This window comes from Accipiter gentilis, chromosome 10, assembly GCF_929443795.1.
Source record: "Accipiter gentilis chromosome 10, bAccGen1.1, whole genome shotgun sequence".
NCBI classification, from domain to species: Eukaryota; Metazoa; Chordata; class Aves; order Accipitriformes; family Accipitridae; genus Astur; species Astur gentilis.
Window position 1 is genome coordinate 26,987,987 of NC_064889.1, and position 23,337 is coordinate 27,011,323.

General features: G+C 40.1%; 1 protein-coding gene across 1 annotated transcript; it reads right to left on the reverse strand.

The window, feature by feature from the left end:
* Positions 1-23,337, reverse strand: LOC126044011 (myosin-1B). Its single transcript, XM_049813103.1, has 39 exons — positions 23,315-23,337; positions 20,274-20,511; positions 20,039-20,182; positions 19,542-19,698; positions 18,940-18,967; positions 18,727-18,841; positions 18,555-18,647; positions 18,378-18,441; positions 18,197-18,295; positions 17,988-18,091; positions 17,768-17,906; positions 15,970-16,088; positions 15,727-15,876; positions 14,912-15,082; positions 14,354-14,663; positions 13,655-13,728; positions 13,291-13,378; positions 13,087-13,204; positions 12,153-12,276; positions 11,940-12,076; positions 10,959-11,214; positions 9,161-9,403; positions 8,891-9,067; positions 8,664-8,809; positions 8,486-8,576; positions 8,007-8,396; positions 7,239-7,365; positions 6,201-6,319; positions 5,679-5,875; positions 5,083-5,266; positions 4,831-4,996; positions 4,535-4,659; positions 4,024-4,332; positions 3,719-3,922; positions 2,687-2,812; positions 2,421-2,591; positions 2,230-2,334; positions 1,852-1,947; positions 1-1,191 (listed from the first exon to the last, which is right to left on the reverse strand). Exons 2-39 carry the CDS (start codon positions 20,475-20,477, stop codon positions 1,039-1,041), a joined length of 5,823 nt encoding a protein of 1,940 aa, XP_049669060.1. The 5' UTR covers positions 20,478-20,511; positions 23,315-23,337; the 3' UTR covers positions 1-1,038.

Sequence of the window (23,337 nt, forward strand, 5' to 3'; positions counted from 1 at the left end):
TCTTTCATGTCTTTTAAATTAAGAATCAGAACTGTGGAACACAACTAAAAGTTATATAAACTAATACATAATCAGAAGTGACTGTGATATACTGAACACCAGTCATAATTCTGTCTTTTCCTAACCACTCCGTGATTAGGAAGTTTAATTTTTTTTCAAGAGGAAATGAGAGGATTGTGAAAGACTGGCAAACCATTTAGAACGATGATCAGTTCTGAGACCTGCAATATTGTTTAGTCTAACCTGTGTTCACTGAGAACTACAATGGCTGTAAGATTAGTCTGAGACAGTGGTGTCTCAATGCCAAATGGCATATGGGTTGTGGACTAGATCACTCCTCTCACAAGAAGCCAAATGAAGGAACTACAAACAGAAGCTACTGTGAGGTAGCTGTTTGTGCTGCCCTTGGACTGTTGGTTTGCACATCAATTTCATGAATTAAAGTTAAAAGTAGATCTCATTTTAGGTTTAAATGTCCTTTAAACTATGTTTCAAAGTGGCTTGAAGGACTGAACAGGTTGAACCTTAAGAAAGATCTTGCACATAAGACCCGTGATTTAACAGAATAATAATAGAAGATGCAATAAATTCTTATTCTTTGGACAGAGCCTTTGAGTTAAAATCTATTGTATTCCTAAAGCAGAAGTTATAAGGGATAATTACATTCTGTTGCAAAGAAATAATGATTTTCTCCCTTACGGAAGTCTTAGATGAAATTCCATGGTAAGAATGAAGCAGGATGTCTGAATAGACCAATTTAACAGTGGCTGAAACAGTTTGAAAATACCCGAAGCAAGATTTTTAATTCAATGAATTTAAATAAGTAAGGAAAAATGTAAACCTTGTAAGAATTCAGGATAATTATTAAAATACAACAGTGAACTTCTCATTATTTTAATGGGAAAATCTCTACAATTTTTATTATCTAGGCAGTAATGATCCAGAGATGGATGAAGGACTAAGCAGTGATTACAAAATCAAAGTAATGTAATTTCACTTTTTGTGCAATTCTCTTTCACTTTGCATCACTGGAGGCATTTACTCTTCACTTTCTGCCTTCTTGCCAATTTCACGGCTCTTTGCTCGGAGCTTGTTGACCTGTGACTCTGCAATGTCAGCCCGCTCCTCAGCTTCCTCCAGCTCGTGCTGGATCTTGCGAAACTTTGTGAGATTGACATTGGACATCTCCTCCTGGAGATGGGAAGAGAGATAAAATAGGTTTTAAAATGTTTAATAATGTTCCTACTGTAACACTGCACTGGACAGGCTGTGTTATTTTGCCTTTACATAATAGGAAAAAAAAAAAAAGTCTGTGAGTTAGTATGTAATTCTCTCTACTACTTCTAGGGGGAAACCAAAGAAATAGCTTGAATGCTAAATGCTTAGATGGTTAATAAGATATACCAGGAATCCCTCTCTGGATATAAAGTGTTAATGCACTTTGGAATTTTTGAATAATTATATATAATTATAGTTATTTCCATTAAATAATTTTCCATTTATTTACTGCTATAAAATTCTGTATTACAATTTTTGAAGATTTTTTTTTCTGCTAGGCAGAAATATGAATATAGTGAAAGGAAGCAGAGACCTACTCCCACAATGTTGACCTGAGCCTTTGCTGCTCTTCCCAGTGATGCAATAATGCTCACAGAAAATGTATTCTACACCCCTCTAGACCCCTGAGGTGTTCAGCCAGAACAGCCATTCAGCTGTTCATTCCTGAGTGCACAGCAAGAAAAAGACAAAAGGTTAAGTGTTTGAACAGAGCTATGCAGGGGAAAACACCAACACAGAATTCCATCTCCACCTGGATGGAGCAGGTTGATGCCTGCACACATCAATACTTACAGCCTCCTCAGCTTGTCTCTTGTAGGATTTCACTTTCATTTGAAGCTTGTCCACCAGATCCTGCAGCCTAAGAACATTCTTCCTGTCTTCTTCTGACTAAAGAGAAGGACAAGAAAGAGAAGCACCTCTTTGCCCCTCCTCTTTAATCGCCCTCTATGTGAAACAGAGAGTAACATTCTTTATAGAACTTTGCTGTCCAGTAAGACAGAGGTGATAAATTGGATCTTCCTAACACGACCAGAAAGATAATTTCTTCTGATGTTCTCAGTCTTCTTCTTTTTAACTGTGTGACTCAGGACGCAGAAAGAAATCCCTAAAGGACTACATTTTGCCTTTCTGCAAGAAGGGTGTGTGAGCTCAAGGGGCCTCCTGCCTTACCTGGTAGGTCAGCTCCTTCACCCTCCTCTCGTACTTGCGCACACCCTTCACGGCTTCAGCGCTGCGCTTCTGCTCAGCATCAACCTCCCCTTCCAGCTCCCGCACCTGCAATGAGCACCCCATCTTTGGAGCTTCCCTGCTGGCTACTTACGTGACGTGCTCACTCATGCACAAATAAAAGCCCTACGCACTCTGGCCTCCAGCTTCTGGATTTGCTTCTTGCCTCCCTTCAGGGCCAACTGTTCAGCCTCATCTAGACGAAGCTGCAGGTCCTTCACCGTCTGGTCCAGGTTCTTCTTCATCCTCTCCAGGTGGGCGCTGGTGTCCTGCTCCTTCTTCAGCTCTTCTGCCATCATGGCCGCCTGATGAGAGCAAAGGATCAAAGCCATTTTGGTAGTGGAGACAGATTGGAGGAGAATACATCCACCATCAGCAGTGAAAGGAGCCCCTAACTTACATCTGTGATGGCCTTCTTGGCCTTCTCTTCAGCATTGCGGGCTTCCTGGACTGTTTCTTCCATTTCACCCTGAATTTGGGCAATGTCTGTTTCTAGCTTCTTCTTGGTGTTGATCAAGCTAGTGTTCTGTTGAGTAGCATCAGAGGTTTGGTTTTGTTAGCGCATTATTTCAAATCAAGAACATTACAGGATTTTGAATAATTTCAGACATAATTATATGAAAAATCTATACCAGATTTTTCTGTAAAATTTCTTATTGCTTCCCCCCCCCCAATAATTAATTTTATTAATTTGAAAAAGCATACTTAGAAATATAATCTGTGCCACATCTCATCCACCAGGGCTGGTGTGGGGAAGTAATAAAAATAGAGTGAGGAAAGTCAGTGAAATACCTTCTCTTCAATGGAATTAGGGAAGAGTAATCCACTCTTATAACTGAAGAGAAAAATTTGTAATGTTGATAGGATAGATTCCTTCCAGAATCTTTTCAGCATTTAAAACCAGAGACTTTCCATACATTTCAGCACTTGACTGCTGGATGACTGCTGTGACATGTAGCTCACGTCAATGTCTGCTTGACATGGGCTGCATCAGAGCCAAGAGTTCATCCCTTCTTTCTTGCTAGCGTGGACAGCACATTTTTAGAAGGAATATGAGGATTTCCTAGTGTTACATTTCGACTGAGCAAGAAATGAATGCTGCTGTCATCTCAGAGTTTCAGTCTCTGACTGCTCAGATGACAGACTATTTGGCATGGGTAACTAAAAAATCTGGTCCCTGTGACTAAATGTTTTTCCTCTGGAGATTATGTTAGGATGCAAAGAAGGTAGAAGCATGAGTTTCATTGAGTGCAACCAGAGAACACAGCCGGTATACACACTTTTTCAGCAAAGACGTCTTCTAGTGTCATGATGATTACTTCAGAAAAGATAACTCTAGTCTTCAAAGTTGAGCCTCCAGTGGTGACTGGAATAAAGCATACAAGTACTCTCCTACTTACCAAGAGTGCTGTTTCTCACCAAGTGACCTCACCTGGGTATGGAGGAGCTGCACACGCTCACTTGCATCCATCAGTTCCTGCTCAGCCACCTTTCTACACCTCTCTGTTTGTTCTAGTGCTGCCCGAAGCTCCTCAGTTTCAGCCTGCAACAGGTTTGCTCTGCGCTCCACCATGGCCACCTGCTCCTTCAGGTCCTCCTGTGTCCTGAGAGCATCGTCCAAGTGTATCTGGGTATCCTGTAGAGCAATTGAAGGAAATTATAAGCAGATTAAGAGATGTTTGGCACTGAAAATATCAGGTAAGATATTTCTCTGAAGGCAGCTTTTGTTCAATGGACCTTGAGCACTGCCTGTGTGTTTCTCAGGTTCTTTTGTGCCTCTGCAGCCTGGCGGTTGGCATGGCTCAGCTGGATCTCTATTTCATTCAGGTCTCCCTCCATCTTCTTCTTCAGACGCAGGGCTTCATTCCTGCTCCTGATCTCAGCATCCAGGGTGCTCTGCATGGACTCCACAACTCGGAGGTTGTTTCTTTTCATCTGGTCGATCTCCTCATCTTTCTCTGCTATCTTCCTGTCAATCTCAGACTTCACCTGGTTGAGTTCAAGCTGGAGGCGCAGGATCTTCCCCTCTTCATGTTCTAGGGAGGCCTGGATAATAATAAATTAGAACACTTTTTATGTGACATATGTTAAACCTGAAGCTCTGAGTAAAAATTAATGCCATACTTGGGTAATATCTCTACACTTTTACACAAACACTTTTCCTCTTGTGTCTGGGAATGACTTCACAGAACTTATAATGAGATAGAGATCCAAGCTATGTAAGAGACCAATAAATAATGCTGTATACCTCAGCTTCCTCCAGGGAGGCTTGGAGTTCAGATTTCTCCTGCTCAATCTGCTTCTTGACTTTCTCCAGCTCATGAATCGCCTTTCCTCCCTCGGCAATCTGCTCCGTGAGGTCAGAAATCTCCTCTGTGGGAGCAAAGACCAACAGCATGGTCAGGCACAGAGCAGAATGCAAAGGGCCCTGCCACACCAAGGTGACAGGCAACTTTGCCAACCTGCAGGCACAGACCCATACGGAAAGGTGGTAGTGGTGGATAGTGAGAAAGCCCGGCCAGGAGCAGAGGGCCAGGGACTTACGCTGCAAGTTCTTGTTCTCACGCTTCAGCGTTTCCAGGTGGTCCAAGGACTCCTCATAGGCATTCTTCATCTTAAACAGCTCCGTGCTGAGAGACCGAGACTCCTTCTGGGAGGCTTCCAGCTCAGCCTGCGTTTCCTCATACTTCTGCTTCCATTCTGCCAGGATCTGAAGAGAAACAGGACCTCAGTGTGGATGTGGCAATCGGGAGGGGATGCTCTGCCCAGGAACCCCAGGCCTGGAGCCCAAAAGACCTTGTCAAAGTTCTTCTGCTTCTTATCCAGAGCTGCGCAGGCAGCATTTGATCGCTCCACATCAATCATCAGGTCCTCCACTTCATTCTGCAGCCTCTGCTTTGTCTTTTCCAGGGAGGCACATTTGGCATTCACAGCTTCAACGTGTTCCTCTGCATCCTGCAGGCGCTGTGCCAGCTTCTTCCTGGGAGGAGATAAGCACAGCTCTGGGTTAGAGCTTAGAGGGGAGCCAATTTTGCACTGTTCATGAGAGGGCAGCTGGCCACTTTGGGGGCTTTGAGCCTAGCGTTTTTCACAGTGTTTTTTCTGTTCCAAGATTGCATGCAGCCTAAAGGGTCTATCACTTCTGTGTCCTACCACCTACTGAGTATTCAGCCTGTCTTAGCCTTTCTAGCCCTAAAGGCTACGTTTGTCCTTCCAATCTGCACTTTTTCCACAGCATGTTTTTCCTCTCCCTCCCACTCTCCCCTCTACCACAAAGACAGTATATCCCTGCCTTCATACTACCCTTGTTCTAACCCACTCTCAGAGACTCCAGTTTCCCTTGATAGTCTCAGTCTTCTCCAGCCACTCGACATCACACATCCCTCACGTACTTGGCCTCCTCCAGCTCCTCCGTGCGCTGAATAGCGTCCGTCTCATATTTGGTTCTCCACTGGGCCACTTCGCTGTTGGCCTTGGACAGGGCACGCTGCAGCTCCCCCTTGGCTTCCTGCTCCTCCTCATATTGTTCCCGGAGCAAGTCACAGTCGTGGCGAGCAGACTGCAAGGCGTGGGCCAGGGCGTTCTTGGCCTGGGGGAAAAACAGTAGTGTGAAAATGAATGGAAATATCCCGGGAAATCTCCTGACTGAAATGTTGATGGACACTGGACTATTCTGCTGTGGGTGATGGCAAGCTACTGAATGAGAAAGGAAGAGCCAGGAGTCTGTAAAAGAGTTAATGGATAGACTGTAGGGAAGGGGGAGCAAAGCTAATATGGGAAGACTTGCACTGAATTAGCTAAGCATTTTTTCTCTCCCTATCACCTTTTTGATTCTGTGATTTCATATGTACCTGAAGCTCCTCCTAGACAGGAGGATTCCAATGGATAACACAGAATTTGGAAAGCCTTCTCACCTTTATCTCTTCCTCTAGGTGCCTCTTGAGTTCCTCAATCTGTTGGGTGAAAGCCTGCTTGCCTCTTGACAGCTGAGAAATCAGAGCGTCTTTCTCTTCTACCTGGCGTGAATATTCACCTGGGAAAGATTGCAGATACACAAGCTTTTTACAGCCATTGATGAGTAAAAGAACCTTTTTATGACTTATTTAAAAGTGTTAACCTTGATAACTAAATGCATGTAAAAATATTTTGAGTTAAACAAAATTTTATTTCTTTCATGGAATCCTAACCACTGATATCTCACCATATCTTTAAGTATGCCAAAGTATTTATCTTAGAGGTACAATATGAGACACATCATGCCCCCTTTTCCAATATCTGACTAGTCTTACTGTATGGTTGCACTAAGTTCAGTGGTCATTTTGAGCCTTGACCTTAAAGAATGAGTATGCTATGGTGTACGTGCTCAGTTATATCACTGCTGTCTCCTGAATGTCTCCTGGGAAGCAGAAGGATGAAGTCTAGGTTAAAAGACAGACGAATTCTTCTTTGAAATTCCAGTCATAGAATCATAGAACAATCCGGGTTGGAAGGGATCTTAAAAGGTCATCAGGTTCAACCTTTCATAGGAAAGGAAGCCTAGATGAGATTATCTAGCACCTTGTCCAGTTGTGTCTTGAAAACCTCCAGTGATGAGGACTCCACCGCACCCCTGGGGAGGTTGTTCCAGTGACTGATTTTTCCAGTCCCTTAAACATGTTATTGGTCCTGCTCCAGGATGTCTGTATCTCTCTGGTACTGGGAAACCTAGCACTGGACACAGCACTCCAGGTGTGGCCTCACCTGTGTTGAGTAGGGGGAAGGATCACCCTCTGTTAATCTTCTGGCAACACTTCTAATGCAGCTGAGGATTCTGCTGGCCACCTTTGCCACAAGAGCACATTTCTTGCTCATGTTCAGCTGAGTTTCTACCAAGATCCCCCAGTCTTTTTTGACCCCTTTTTTAAAGCCCCATGTCATATACAGTGTTCTCTTAAAAACCACAAATGTCTTACCAGATTCTGTTTGTAGCCGAGCTCTCTGAGCACTAATGTCATTAATTGTGCGCTGTTGTTCCTCCTCCTTTGTCTTAATCTCACTGAGTTGATCTTCTAGGGAGCGACACATCTTCTCCAGATTTGCCTATTTGCATGAAGAACAGAATGAAAGGTGATTGGTGGTTCAACACATAGTTACTGAGAATCTGAAGTCTTATGAAGGGCAAAAAAAGCAGCCAAAGATTTAGAAGTAAAGTAAAAAAAATCTCAGTTAATTGATATATCTTTCTAAGAAATTCACACCCCTAATTCCAACATTTGTGTAATTTATTAATGTACACTCCCGTTTTTCAATAGATAAAAAGGATTATGGGACATTGTAACATGAGGGATTATTTTAAATTTCTGTTTGGCTCTTAATGATTCTGTCATTGAAACATTTAAGGGACAAAAAGAAAAATAGAAAAAAAGGAAAAGTTTGTGTAGGAGTAATTCCTATTTTAGAAGAAACTAAAAACCTGATAAGGTCAGTATCATTTGTTTCACTATAATAATACTCAGAACCAAGCAATGAGACCCTATAGTTAGGTTAAATGCTTCAGGTGAAGTTTTTTAGCTCTCACCCAAAGGATATAATATATTGTTATACTAATACTTAAATATATAAACTAAAATTTATGTTGTGAAATGCAACTATTTATTTTAAAGTATGACTAGCTTAAAATTCTATATTAAAATATGGATACTTGATTATGTTTGAATTACTACAAAGAAATATTTCAGCACCTTGGCTTTGGAGACAGACTCCATGTTACTGGCCAAGTCATCAATCTCCATCTTCAGCTCACTCTTCTCCTTCTCCAGCTTCTGCTTCACTCGCTGCAGGTTGTCGATCTGCTCCCCAAGCTCAGCTGTGCTGTCCGCGTGCTTCTTCCGCAGGGCGGCAGCTGTGGCTTCGTGCTGCAGCGTGGCCTCTTCGAGGTCACGGCGCATCTTCTGAAATTCTGCCTCACGCTTCTTGTTCATCTCGATCTGAGCTGCGGTAGCCCCTCCTGCTTCTTCCAGGCGCTCGCTGATCTCCTCTAGCTCCCTCGAGAGGTCAGCCCGATGCTTCTCTGCTTTTGCCCGAGAGGCACGTTCAGCCTCAATTTCCTCCTCCAGTTCCTCAGTACGAGCCTGGGGAACATTAGGGGATCCTTCACACCCATGGCCTCCTCCTACCTCACCTGAGACTGGGTGAGAGAGGGCAAGAAACAAAGACTTGCCTGCAGCTCCTTGATCTTCTTCTGTAATTGCATGCCCAGGGCTTGCTCATCCTCAATTTTGCTCTGGATCTGGCTGATTTCAAAGTCTTTCCTTTGGGCAAAGCAAACCATGTTAGAGCTCAAAGAAAAAAGACAAGTGCACCAGCACAGTGCTCAGGTGCCCCACAGCCCCACTTACTTCTTCAGCTTCTCATCCAGCTGCTGCTTATCATTTTCCAAATCCATTATGGATTCCTGGGCCAGCTTCAGGTCTCCTTCGAGTTTCCTCTTAGCTCTCTCAAGGTCCATGCGCAGTTTCTTCTCTTGCTCCAGGGACCCTTCCAGCTAAAACAAACAAGACCATCAGTCTTCTACCAGCCAGGTCTAAAACCATACCTTTCCTGTTCTTCTGGAAACCATGCTTACATCGTCCACTTGCTGCTCCAACTTGGTCTTAGCTTTGGTCAGCGTATTGACTTTGTCCTCTTCTGCCTGCAGGTCATCCAGTGTCTGCTGATGGGCCTCTTGGAGGGCTTTCTTCTCTTTTGTCAGCTTGGCAATGGTCTCGTCCAGGGCTGCCATCTCCTCTGTAAGGTTTTTCACCTTTGAGAAGAAGGGAGCTAGTGTAAATAAAGAAAGTAGATACAGAAGTCCTGTAATGGCACAGGAATGCGAGTGACAGGTTCTGCCTCATACCTTGTTTTCGGTGGCATGTTTTTCCTTTTCAACCTTGGCCAGTGTTAACTCAAGATCGTCAATATCTTTCTTCAGCTCTGAACATTCATCCTCCAATTTTCTCTTCTTGGCTGTCAGCTCAGCATTCATCTCTTCTTCATCTTCTGCTCTCTCTGTCAGCTCCTTAATTTTGGCTTCGAGCTGGATTTTGGTTTTGATGAGCTGGTCACATCTTTCCTCAGCATCAGCCAACCCATCCGCTTCCTACACATGATTCATTTAAATAAAAAAGTTTTCAAATAATAATTTTTTCATACTGATTTTCAAACAAGAAATTATTATTTTCAAAACAGCTTTACACTCCTTTGTATTTAAAAGTCATTCTTATGAGAGTATCTATTTGTTTTGGAAAACATTTTTGGAAAATAAAGGAATATTTTATAGCACTATAAATATAGGCTTTGAGCATTCTTTTTTTAAACCCTTTAACTGTTCATGCAACTGCAACATTAATTTGAAGATGGTGCCTGAAATCATGGCAGTATCTCCCTTGTATCTTTTAATCATTTTACTTACGTTGCATTTGGCTGGACTGGAAACTGGCATAGAGTTCTACTGAAGAGAACCATGTAGGCAGATTTCTTAGCGTAGTGTTTAAAACCTGAATGCTAAAACCTCCAACATTCAGCTGAGAAAAATCTTATTACAACTTTTCCCAAAAGATTTACTGAGAATGAATATAATTTTTAGTTTTGGTAAAATTTTGTGTTAAGATCACTGTTTCAAAGGCAATAGTTGAATCAGTCATGTCTCTAGGCCTTGTGGTCAAGAAGAACAGTTTGGAAGGGAGACTGCTGTTTACCAGGGCAGTATCAATTACCTGAATTTGCCTGCATTCTAAGATGCAAGTTACTAAGAAGTAATCTTTATTTTCTACATACTGCTTGTTCTTTTCCTCTTTGTTCTAGTGAAGAACGATGATACCATCCAGGCAGAAAACTTTTTATAGCTCAGCAAGATAGCTAGGTTGGGGTTAGTCTCATGTAGTTTTAGATAACTGCCATGATATCAAGATGCAGTTCATTCAACCAAAAAAATTTACATTTTTGGATGAATTGTATCATACTCTGAAGGGATGAGTTTCTCGTTGCTGAAGATGAAGAGTACTTGAGGCTACTAGTTCACATGTAGACTTTTAGACTGTAGACATGAAAATATGGTCAGAAGAATCCTAATCCTTGCTGTTAAAGACAGTTTTAAGGGGATTATTGTTGCTACCTTTTTATTTCCAGGGAAAAAGGGGAGGACTCCACTTTCATCATTGTTTTTTCTAAGGAGACAAGGACCATAAAAGCTGGAGAAATGCCTGACACTCTCAGCCCCTTCTACTCCACCTGAATCCACTTGTGATTCTCCAAATAAAAGATGTTAATAGGATCTCCAGACTACCTTCATTGATCAGATGATAACATATAAAAATTATATAGTATATAAAGTTTTATAAAGACCTGAGAATTGCTGCTGTAAGTTGCCATGTATGATTTAAAATGTAATTCTGTAAACTAGTATTTACTAACTGGGAATTAATTACTTCTTTCTTGATTTAAAAGTATAAGGAACCAACTGCAGTAATTCATTGTGAATTTATTAATATTTATAGATTTCAGCTTAGCTTTTCTATGTGGTTTTCTTTCCTATTTTATAAAATATATGTATGATTTTGAAATAAATACTGTTTTGGGATAATGTGTCTGTTACTGAGACATTTGTGATCACTTTACCCAGGACATTGCAAGCTAAAAACATTAGCAATACTCACAGCCTGCACTTGGAGCTGCAGATCGTTTTTCTCCTGCAGCAAAGAAACCATTTTCTCTTCCAGCTCCTTCCTCTTTGCCTCAGACTTTGCAAGCTCTTCCTTGGTTTTCTCAAACTCTTCCTTCATGTTGGCCATCTCCTTCTCAGATTCTGCACTCTTCAACAAGGGCTTTATTTTGAAGAAGAGCTTCATCCAAGGCCAGTGCTTGACATTCATGAATGCACGAACATTGTACTGGATACAGAAGATGGACTCTCTGAAAGGTAAGAAAAAACATATTATGTCACATATTTTTAAATTTATAATACATATTTAATTACATATATTGATACCTATAATATGAAGTTCTACATATAATACTTTATAGTTATAGTTCTATATATCTGTGTGTATAAAATATTAATTCTATATTGTTAAATATATATTTATTAATAATATTTCATATATTTAATATATATAAAATACATATATCTCTGAAGAAAACTCCATAGTGTGATGTAGATTGTCAACCTCTATGGACAGTTTTGAAGTCCAAATGTCTGGCTCACTTTCATGGCCAAAGAAAAGGAATACCTCCAGAAGTTGACTTAGTCCCTGTCATGAAAGTTACCCAAGGGAAGAGGATACTTCTCTTGTGCTAGAAGTATATGTTTCTTACCTTTGATTATAATGGTGACCTAAAACAATAAGCTTAGACTAGATTTCTGGGGTTTGGACACAAGTATAATGTAGCCATATACTGAATTTAGCAAAAAATTAGTACAAAGGATGGTATAAGTTAAAAATGACATTTTCCTAAATCAGAATTTTATACTGCTTCATCTACTGCTAGGGTATACTCCCAAATACATCCCTGTTGGTAAACTGAATTAATGAGAAATAAATGAGATTTGGTGAGAAGAAGCTTATTTTCAGTTTTGTCCACATCATTGCTATCTGATGAGGATTGGCCCAGCAGGCCAAATAAGTACAAGTAAATACCTCCTCTCCATCATTTTCTTGAACTCCACTCTCATCAGGAAGCCCCTGCACATGGCTTGTGTGCGGGTGATGAGCTGTGCCAGCTTCTCATCCCTCATCTCCTCCAGGAGTCCCAGCAGCCCAGCTTTGAAGAACACCTTGAGAAAGAGAATGTTGCAGTACATATTTGTCAGGTATTGCAAGCACAGTACATTAGTCAAGCAGCAATTGTACCTTGGTGTGGCCAAATTTGTACTGGGTGTGGTCCACATCGATGGATCCAAGGAGCTTCTCAGAAGCCTTCTTGCTATCAATGAATTGTCCCTCTGGGATGGCACTTGCATTAAGCACCTTGTACCTATGGGAGGAAATAGAACATGAATAAGGTCAGATTCCTGAAAGCTCAATCAAACCTGTACCAACTGATGCCATGGTTAAGATTCTCTGAAGGGGGAACAAGAGTGGTAAGACAGGTGAATAAGGCTGAACTCTGTTCCATTGTTTAGAAATCGCATTTTCATACATAAATATGTTTTTAGGACAAACCTTTCACTTTGCTTAGTCCAGAAATTCTTGACACAGAATAGGTACTGATTTCCATGGGTAACTGCTGACATATTTTACATGCCCTGTTATCTAATGCCTTATCTCCAAATGAGGACTTTGTGTGCAAGAGCAAGATATGTGTAGAGGAGACGCAATTCTTCATCCACAATATTGGCAGTACATACTATCTGAGTACTTTCCAGTTGATACAGAAAAAGAATCAAGATAGTTTTATTTTATTTGGTTTTCCAACAAGTTAATCTAGAATATCTTGTAGTTTCTTTATTCACATTTCTGTGCTGATGGCTGCAAGTCATCTCAGTTTAAGTTAACTAAGTCTAAGCTAAGCAACCTCGTTCCTGGATAGTTAATTAAAAAATGCTTTATGCCGTACCAGAGTATGAATCAAGGACAGGAATAAATAATTGCCCTTTGAAAATGCCTGTTCTTCTAGTTAGCTATAGAAAGAAACTAGATGACTAACTTGGACAATTAACTTTTGTATGCCTAAAGGTAGGTACACCGAACCCCTCCCATAACTCCCGCAGTAGTTAAAACAATTAGGAAATGCAAATTATTCAGCATTGGTGGATATGGTGGAGGGTAGATGACAGAATCTGACCTCTGTTTAAAGTCTGCATAGAGTATTCTGCTGGGGAATCCTTTTCTGCAAATTCTAATCCCTTCCAGCACACCGTTACATCGCAGCTGATGCAGCACCAGCTCATGTTCCATGGCACCTAATAAATGACATAATGAATTGGTACTTCATTGTGCTGCACAGAGAAGAACAGATTTATCTCATATTTGAACTTTAACAACTTACCAGGTGTTTTTGTTTCATTAGGAATAAGGCATCGCACAAAATGGGGATGTGTGCTTCGTAGATTGCTCATCAGCTTGTTTAAATTTTCCTTAAGAGCAAGAGTAGATACTTGGGTTTAAAAATGTCACTTACACAATCACAATATTAGGTGGAGTAAAAACACTGCAATAAAACCATGATCAGTATTTCTTTTTACAGAACTGTTGGGCAGATTCAATGAGAATCCTTTAGTTAGAAGCACATGCCTTTATCCTTTCTTAACATAATGATTTCATACATTCGATCAATCTAAAGCTTTTCTGAACTGAATTTTCAATATTTTCTTCATAATGCAGTAAAATTTATAATGATTATACTACAGTACCCGGAAAAGAGCTGAGACAGTCTGGAAAGAAGAACCCTTCTTCTTGCTCCCCTTCTTGCCACCGCCACCACTCTCTAAACAATAATATTTTTTTAAAAAGAAATGAACAACAAAAGCACACAGTTAGAATCTGAATAACATTGTGTGTTCATCTTTAAAAAGTAGAAAAAGTAATAATATGATCAAAATTTGTAAATGTGTACAGTGTTTAAAGTTACAATGGGAGAACTGATTTTTTCAGATGAAAGAGAATGAAATCTAATGGCTTCAAGCTGAAGTTAAGAAAATGCAAACAGGAAATAAAATGTAACATTATGCATAGTAAGATATTTAAGGAGTTAAATTGCTAGTGAATACACAAAATGCAGTCTTTATCTATCTTTATATCTAAGGGTATGCATAAATTTAGCAGCATGTTGATACATTTGATTGTATTCCCTGAAGTATTTGGGAATGCCCCATAATGCAAAAATCTGGTTTGCCACCTAACCTGTGTTAATGTTGTAGTACAGCTGTCTGGTCTTAAAACTTACAGATCTATTAAGGTCTCTAGGGAAATGTAATATCCTTTATTAGTCTGAGTGACTGAGCTCCAAAAAGTGGATGTGCTTTTGGGTTTTCAATTTTTGAAATGTAAATATTATTGAAAGATTATTTTTTTCCTGTACATTTTAGTAGAACTGATTTCAAAGAAATCACCTGCTTCTGCCCCACCAACGGAGGCAAAGAGTAAGGCCAGTGTCTTCAGGGATGATTTCTGGTACAGCCCCACAACAGTTTCATTCAGGGGATCCTTGTTTTTCTCCAGCCAGCCAGTGATGTTGTAGTCCACCGTGCCAGCATAGTGCACCAGGGAGAAGTGGGCCTCAGCCTTGCCTTTGGCAGGCTTGGGCTTCTGGAAGTTGTTGGACTTGCCCAGATGCTGGTCATAGAGCTTGTTCTTGAAAGAGGTGTCAGTTGCCTTGGGGAACATGCACTCCTCTTCCAGGATGGAGAAGATGCCCATGGGCTGGAAGAAGCACAAGAAAGGAGGAAGAGGTGAAAAGGCAGAAAGAATCACAGGTAAAGAAATAGCTTCCTGAGTGGGACAATACTAACTCTCTCAGGGATTGTTCTTCTGCTCAGCAGAGTAAATTGTAAAATAAACTGAACTTATGTATTTACAATGTCACATTTACCCTTTCAAGCAACATTTACATATATATAAAAATTTAATGCATTTCTGAAAAGATTAGACATTGTGAATTACACAAATACCTTCTCAATGAGTTCAATGCAGGCAGCCAGGTCCATCCCAAAGTCAATGAACTCCCATTCAATTCCTTCTTTCTTGTACTCTTCCTGCTCCAGCACGAACATGTGGTGGTTGAAGAACTGTTGCAGTTTCTCATTGGTGAAGTTGATGCACAGCTGCTCCAGGCTGTTGAACTGCAGAATGCAGAGATTTACTTACTTGCAAAGTTCAGTTCCAGGAACACTTTCCATCTTCCAATAGGTTTTATATTCAACCCATTAAGGTATCCATGACTGGGTTCCTGAATTTCTAGTCATGGGACTGGACAGGTGACTGGCATATTCCATCCTCTAATATATCTACCCTTTCAGGTGCTGGCACTGTCTCAACATATTTCTGAGCTCTGAAAAGTGTTGCAAAGCTTAGACCATGTCCACCTTTTCATCTGCTTGAATTTGTGTACACTGCCAGTCTATTCCCAAGTATTCAGAAGGAATCTGGCTTCAGCATTAACAAAATCTTCCTTCAAGATGGCATATTTTAACCTCTTCAAAATCTGTCTCAGCTATCACCTATCAGTTGTTCAACATTTTCATATCAGTTTTCAATGCAGTTTTCACTTCTGGATTCAACAACAGACATCTGTAAAAATCTGTAGCCTTTGTGGGATAATACATACTATGAGAATCAGGAGAGTGCCATTCTACAGGAATGGCAGGATTATCCAATAAATAAAAAAAATTTCCATAATTAAAAAAGAAACAATACCCCAACCCCCAAACTATTCCAATTTCTTAATGCCCCCTCCAGGAAACTTGTATGAAGATCTTCCTCTTACATCAAAGATCTCAAAGCCAGCAATGTCCAGGACACCAATGAAGTACTGTCTGGGCTGCTTTGTATCCAGCTGTTGGTTGATGCGAACAACCATCCACAAGAACATCTTCTCAAAGACAGATTTTGCCAGGGCCCCAACTGAATTGTACACCTAAAGCAAACAAAAGTTACCATCCAGGGCAAAAAAGGAAGTTCGAGGTTTTTAATTAATGTAATTTGTTTTCTCTCATAACTTGTTCCTTACCTGCTGCACAGTTTGACCCTTTGTCACATATTCATTCCCAACCTTGACTCGGGGGTAGCAGAGGGCTTTGAGCAGGTCAGCTGAGTTCAGACCCATCAAATAGGCAGCCTTATCAGCAACTAAAGGAAACAAGCATACAGCAGGATCAAATATTAGCTCTTCAGTAGATGTATCGTGTAGTAATTCAGAATTGTTTCTGCAGAAGCCACATATAATTTTTCACATACTTTAAAATATTGTAATTTTTCCTGATTTATTGATTTTTTCCCATTTAATTTACATGATTTGTAAGTGTAAAGATTATTCCAAGTGCCTTTACAATGAATATGCAAATTTTGAAACAAGTGACTAGACAGACAAAAGGGCCATGAAAATGGCAGGTCAAAGAAGTCACAATTTCTGAATAAACAGAAAAGGAAACTGCTTGGTATTGAAATACACTGTATCGAAAATTGTAGTCAGTGAAACTCTAATGAGAGAGAGAGATTAGGAGAGAATTATGCCAAAAGTATGAATAAGATATCTCATACAACTTTCATAGTGGGACCACATTCTTCCTCAGGATAAATATCACACACATACGTCTTTTCCAGGTCTCCACTGGATATACTCTGTCACCTTTCCAATTTGCTGCCTGTATCTTCTCACAGAGATGATAGCAAGCACCAGTACTATTACAGAGTCCTTCAATGTGAGAAAGCCAGACCTCATTATAGACTATATATACACAGTTGCTAATTTCGAGCTGCTTCTGTTGTTTATATTATTTACAACTAAGTATTTAGTGTAGAGTTATCACTAGAAAGAGTAAGGTATGAAACAAGAACAAAACTGGAACTTTTATTTCAATTTTGTAGAGTTCTTTTTTAATAATTAGTCATCTAATTCTATCATATGCTTCTATAACTCTTTCCTTGGTTATATTCATGCAATGATTACAGCTATTATTTGTAGCCTGTTCTACTATTAGTATTCATCATTATCAGATTCCTTGCAGTTTTATTCCTTGCAGTCATTTTCATTTACGTCTTAATTTTCCTAAAAAACCCCAAACCACACACACACAAAAACAACTCCGAAAAAAAACCCGTAATAGTACAAGTTTATGATAGATGTGACTAACTGGTTTCATGGAAATAATTCCATGAGCTTTTGAAGGAATGCATTTTTGAACAATTCTAGGCAAAGCAAATGCAATAGACATATCTTAGATGTCTATTTTTCAAACAGAAGTCCTGGAGATATGCTGAGACTCTACAGAAAATGTAGAACATAAGAGCCACAGCTGCAGTATTAACTGATGCTCCTTTTTACTCCCCCCGCCCCCCTGCAAAATGAAGTAGAACAATGCTCTCAGTTCAGGGATTATGAGTTATCTCCAGAATACGGGCTTTGAAGCTGAGCAGCTTCAGGATTCCGGCTTCTTGTCACCTGGAAACAATACCATTAGGAGGTGGCTACAGCTGATGGTAAATGGTAGGAGCTACCTGGGTACATAAACTTAAGTCAGTGGGCAGAGTGGCTCCCGGTTCTGTCCCAGGTCTGGGAAGCTGCCATTCAGTATAGCTGTGCCTTAGGATTCACTGGACCTTATACTTGACATAGTTCAAAATAATCTGCATTTTCCACTGGGTTGTGTTCTTCCAGCAAAGTCCTCTGGTTAGGACACACTTATATTCTACAATACTAGCATCTGCAGAAATGTGCAGGCTGAGTCAATGATTCTGACCCTGAATTACTGCCTGTATTAGTGAGCGTTCAGGTGTATACTGTGCTCCGGTATATATCGTGCTGGTACCTTCTGTGCCATCCGGTTCTGCCTGCTCCTCACGCTGCTTCTGCTTAAACTTCAGGTTGCCATAGTGCATGACAGCCCCTGTCAGCTTGTAAATGGCTGTCTTCTCATCTGGAGTGAAGCCCAGGATGTCAATGGCACTCTAACAAAAGAATCATTGGAGTGAGTACCATGCCTGTTAAAGGTCAGAGTCCGCCTAAGAAAACTTCTGTGCTGTACTTACATCCGTGGCCATCAGCTCTTCCTGGTCGTTAATGCTGGGAACCGTGATCTCACCTTGACTCACATACTGATAGTCATACGGGTTGGTGGTGATCAGTAACATCTCTGAAAAGAAGGACAAAACACATACAGATCAAATGTAATTGGCACGTAAAGGAATTAAATGTTGTTCCGTGACCTTTGTCTGGAGAAGTTAGTGATCTTTCCTACCAATTAGCTCCGGCTTCTTGTTGGACATGATCTGATAGAATATGTGGTAGCTTCTTTCTGCCTTGAGCTGGAAAGTGACTCTGGACTTCTCCAGAAGATCTAGCAAGGATGGTAGGACAGAGTTAGCACAAGAACTGAGGAAGGCTGGAAGGAAAGAGGTCAGGCCAGGAGGGTCACTTACATGTTTCAATGTCAGCAGAAGCCAGTTTGCCCGTGGCACCAAAATGGATTCTGATGAATTTACCCTGAAAGAAGCAGAAAAGTAATTCAAGATCTATTTTACCAATCCTGACTGCAAGAATATTCGAGTCAGTCTGCTGATACAAAGAAAGTAATTTTGTCCCAGACAACAACTTACAAAGCGTGAGGAGTTGTCGTTCCTCACTGTCTTGGCATTACCAAAAGCCTCCAGCAGTGGGTTGGCACTGATGATTTGATCCTCAAGTGTCCCCTAAAACAGAAATCTTATTATCATGATATAGCTCATGAATAAATCTGACAGTTGCAGGTTCCTACCCCTAGGACCTCACCTGCATTTTGCCAGCCTGCTGCTCTTCCTTCTTCTTATCTCCACTCGCTGCAATTGTTGCAAAGTACTGGATGACACGCTTTGTGTTCACAGTCTTCCCTGCACCAGATTCTCCGCTGTCAAACCAAAGACAGAAACAGAGAGTGTGTGGTCAGGCTGGAGGTCCCCTGGCACGGGGCAGCCCAACGAGGACCCGAGCAGGGAGTGTACATACGTGATCAGGATCGACTGGTTCTCACGATCTGTGAAGGAGGTGGAATGAAAGATAGTGTTAGCAGTTGTTCTGAGTAATACTAAGCTGAAAAAGAAGTAAAGCTGTAAATGGAAGTTGTGGCTTCTCCCAAGTCCAAGACTATTAGTCCAAGACTACTCGATTCCCTTCCAGGTCCCATCCGCTGAAATGGATGTGTAGAGCTGTCAGAGGCATGTGGTCCTCGCACAAGCTGTGTACCCACTTGCCCTTCACACAGTTCTTATCAAGAATGCTAATCAAAGTGCCTATCTGTATTCCAAATAGGGGGTTATGTGAAATAATTATTCTTTCTGACCTATCAGTGAAAAAAAGCAGCAAACTGAGTCAAATAGTATTTCTGCAGTGGGAGAGTATAGAATTTTATACAATAAAGTGCAAATAATACAGAGTGCTCAGTCCATGCATGCTTCTGGGTCAGTTTCACTTGAAATTAATTCCTGCACAACTCAATCAAGTTCTCAGTCATACAGCTCCGTGGTGTTTTTAGCTGGCCAGTCACATGCTTCAGTGAGATCAGTGCGGCTTTTTGGTTTAGATTGCTGTGAGGGATGTCAAGCACTCACCAGTCAGCATGAACTGATAGGCATTGTCAGAGATGGAGAAGATGTGTGGAGGGGCCTCCTGGCGCTTCTTGCCTCGGTAGGCCAACACCACCTCCGGGTTGTACACCGGCAGCCACTTGTAGGGGTTGACCGTGACGCAGAAGAGACCCGAGTAGGTCTGTGAGGGAGACAGGATGCTGATTTTGGAGAGTTGAGGAGAGTTTCAGATAAGGCAGAGGTGAATAATGTTCTGGGGAGACCAGGGTAGTGAAAGACAATAAAGTGGAGGAATGACCTATCAGAGAATGAGTGAGATATAGCATATGACAAGGAAAGGTAAAAGCAGGAAGGAAGAAGAGAGAGAGGATGTAAACAGTAAGAGGAAAACACATGCAAGAAATGAAGAAGAAAGAGAAAAATGAGGAAAGAAGGTGGCAAGAAGTCAGGAAGCTCTTCAGAGGGATTGAAGGGTGTCTTCAACTCCTCAAAAGCAGTAGTTGTCTCCTGCTGGTACTTACGTAGATCATCCAGGCTGCATAACGCTCTTTGAGGTTGTATAGCACAGCAGGTTCATGGAGGTGGGTCATCATGGCCATGTCCTCGATTTTATCATACTTGGGAGGGTTCATGGAGAAGATTTGATCATCCTTCACAGTAAGAGTCTGCCAAAGAAAAGAAAGATTTATATTTGCCATCTAAAATCCCACAGAAGGATTAAATTGTATTCTCAAGGCTTGAATTTTTTTTACTCACTTCTCCACCTTCAGTCTTGACAGTGACCTTCCCTGCTTCTTTGTTCTGGATTGTGCTTTTCACATAGGATTCCTTTGCATGTACCACAAAGACAGATGACTTGGCATCAAAAGGCTTGTTCTGGGCCTCAATTCTCTCTTTTTCTGACTTTCGGAGGTAGGGAGCTGCCTCCCCAAAAATGGCCATCTCAGAGTCTGTTGACATGGCTGCTGTTTACTAACAGTAATGCAGCAAGTATCTGTGAGGGTAGAAAATACATTACAATAGATGGAAGAAACACTGCTACAGAATAGTGGTTTAGATGGTGCTCTGCTGTATGTATCAACTGATTGAATTGACTCTCATTTTTCTGCTAATTCAGAGCTCTGTTCTATAATTTTCTTTCCTTTATTTATGTTTGATGTAGTCAGATATCTAGGCTTACTGGATGGCTGCATTTACAGGGGAATGTAAATTCTTTCCATGTTGGATTTGGGTTTTTTTTTCATTTGTTGAAGTAACAGGATAAACAGATCCTTTCCAAGGTTCCAAACACTGCATTGACTAGATATTCCCAAGTTTGGAGTTATGAAAGCCCTCTCATGCCTTTTGTGTTTAGCACCTTTCAAACTATGAGATTTGTTTACAATAAAACACTGGAAGGGGTGCAATACACTGGATATTCAGAGAACTAATATTATTAGCACTTCTCATTAAAGACATTCCCTTGGGATGAAATAGCCCAAGTTGTCAAATATTTCAATTATTCCACAGATCCATATGCTAACAAACAAAGCTGATATTCTCCACTTTGGTATTTTTTGTAATAGAAACTGAGTAATCTTGCATTTATTCACTACTATTTAAAAAAAATAAAATAATATCAGTAACTGTGTTTATTATTGCCAAACAATTGTCTTGAAGAGCTGGAATTTATTTATATTGTTCCCAAATTAATACTGTTCCAAGTTTATCCTTTTCTTTTTTAGCCTAATTTTATCTAGGTTCATCACCTACAATTTGGATTTTGTGTAGCTTTTCTGAATAAATTAAGAAGCTCATTTCTCTGTCAATACTTTCACCTATGGCAGACCTCTAGGTGAATAGCAAATAACTGGTTAACTTTTCCTTAAGATACAGTTTCACTTTGATTGCAGGAGAGACATTCTGAACTTAGAATACTTTTTTAAACTCTTTTCTGAACCCTTTAGCAGTTAGCAACCTCATTATTGCAGTATGGCCAACCTAAAAGAAAAAATATATTAATAATGTTCACACTATTTTTGTACATTATAAAATTAATTCCACTCAGTATTCCACTGCTTACATGTAAAAAAATTGCTTTGCCTTCTTAGCTAGCAAAGACAGACTTCATGACACAACTTAGTGTTATCAATTCAAAGGCATGCGTACAATCTCTTGACTGATGGTTTTGTTTCTATGTGATTTTCCACTTCATTAAAGTGTTATTAATCAAATGAGACCATTTCACAAAACAATCACATAAGGTTGTAAAATGGACACAGTCTTTCACCAGCAGTTTTATCATTGCCTATAATATCTCACATTTTCTTACAAGATTCCTAACAGGAATAATACTAGCATATTATATATATTAGTATATACTATGTTAGCATATATCAGTATATATTATAGTATGTTAGTGTATATTATGTATATTGCATATATCGTGTATATTTAATTTTTGTATAGATGTATGCTATTATTACAATGTATCTTTATGGTATTATTACTATGTATAGTATATATAGGAGGTTAGTATACATTATGTTAGCATATAATATATATATATGTCAGTAGATTGTCTTTTTAAAGTATTTGATGACTATTTTCTTTTGACTGTTTTATATGATTTTTCCTGAAACCAATGATCTCCTAACTCTCCTCCACTTATTCAAAGCATGCTAGTTATATTCTTGACCCATGACAGCTTGTTGAAATTTTATAACTTTGAGTGTTATATTCCAGTGACAATATTTGACAAAGTTAATATAAATTAATGTAAAAAAATGAATACGAACAGTTAATTTTCCTGGGTGTAAATATTTAAAACTTTGAATTTATTTGCTGTTCCATCTCTCTTTTTCTAGTTATCCAAGTAGGTATTATCCTTTTTTCATTTCCCTGTGATTATTAATATTTGCTTATATAATTATATCACAATTGTGCACTATTTTCATAGGCACAAACAAGCATAAAAGGAAGCTCAGATTGCAATGCTTTATTTTAGCACTTTTATGTTTTGATACACAACTTTCTAACCCCATTCCCCATGCTGCCCTATGAAAAAGAAAATATTAACATTATTTAAGCATGTATGTCTTTTATTGTTGCTTCACAGCTAGTGCCAGTGACCCCTGAAGTTTGATGTAAATGCCAAAAAAACCCCAAAAACCAAAAGGTAACTCTTTCTTTCAAGAATATATTTAATTTATGGACAAGTATTTGGAAACTACTTCCTGATGGGGTTTTTCTTCTTAAGACAGTTTCTCCTAAGCTTAGGACCTAATGTCTGTTAATGTAGGAAACTGCTCTCTGTAGATGAATCTGGAGGAGAATGTAGGCAATGCAGCAGTGATCAGTACTTTTAAGACCGCTGTCTTTGAGAATCTTGTGGAAAAGATATTGGCAATCCAGCCCAATTCTCGTACTATATTTATACAATGGACATAAATATAAGGAATACAGGGACTGCCAGCATAAGTCCTACCTTAGAGCATCTTTATCTGTCCCTAAAGAGTGATTAAATCAAGTTCTTACCTTTTGTGAGACAAGATGAATGGCTTGTAGACTGGAAGCTGGTCAGTATTGTAAAACAGAATTAGCAACTTCCTTCTTACTGCTTCACAGGATTCCAGAGAAAATTTATAGACAGAAAAGATATGGATCCCTTGAAAGCAGACTGAAAATCCCAGCTGACACTGGCAGTCCCCCATTGAATGAATGTAAGCGTCTGTAGGAATGCGCTGGTGCTTGTGGAATGCAGGGCCAGTTTCCCTTCATCCCCCACCTCCCCAGTCCAAAGCCTCTGACACTCTTACCTTAGAGATTTCTGAGGAAGGAC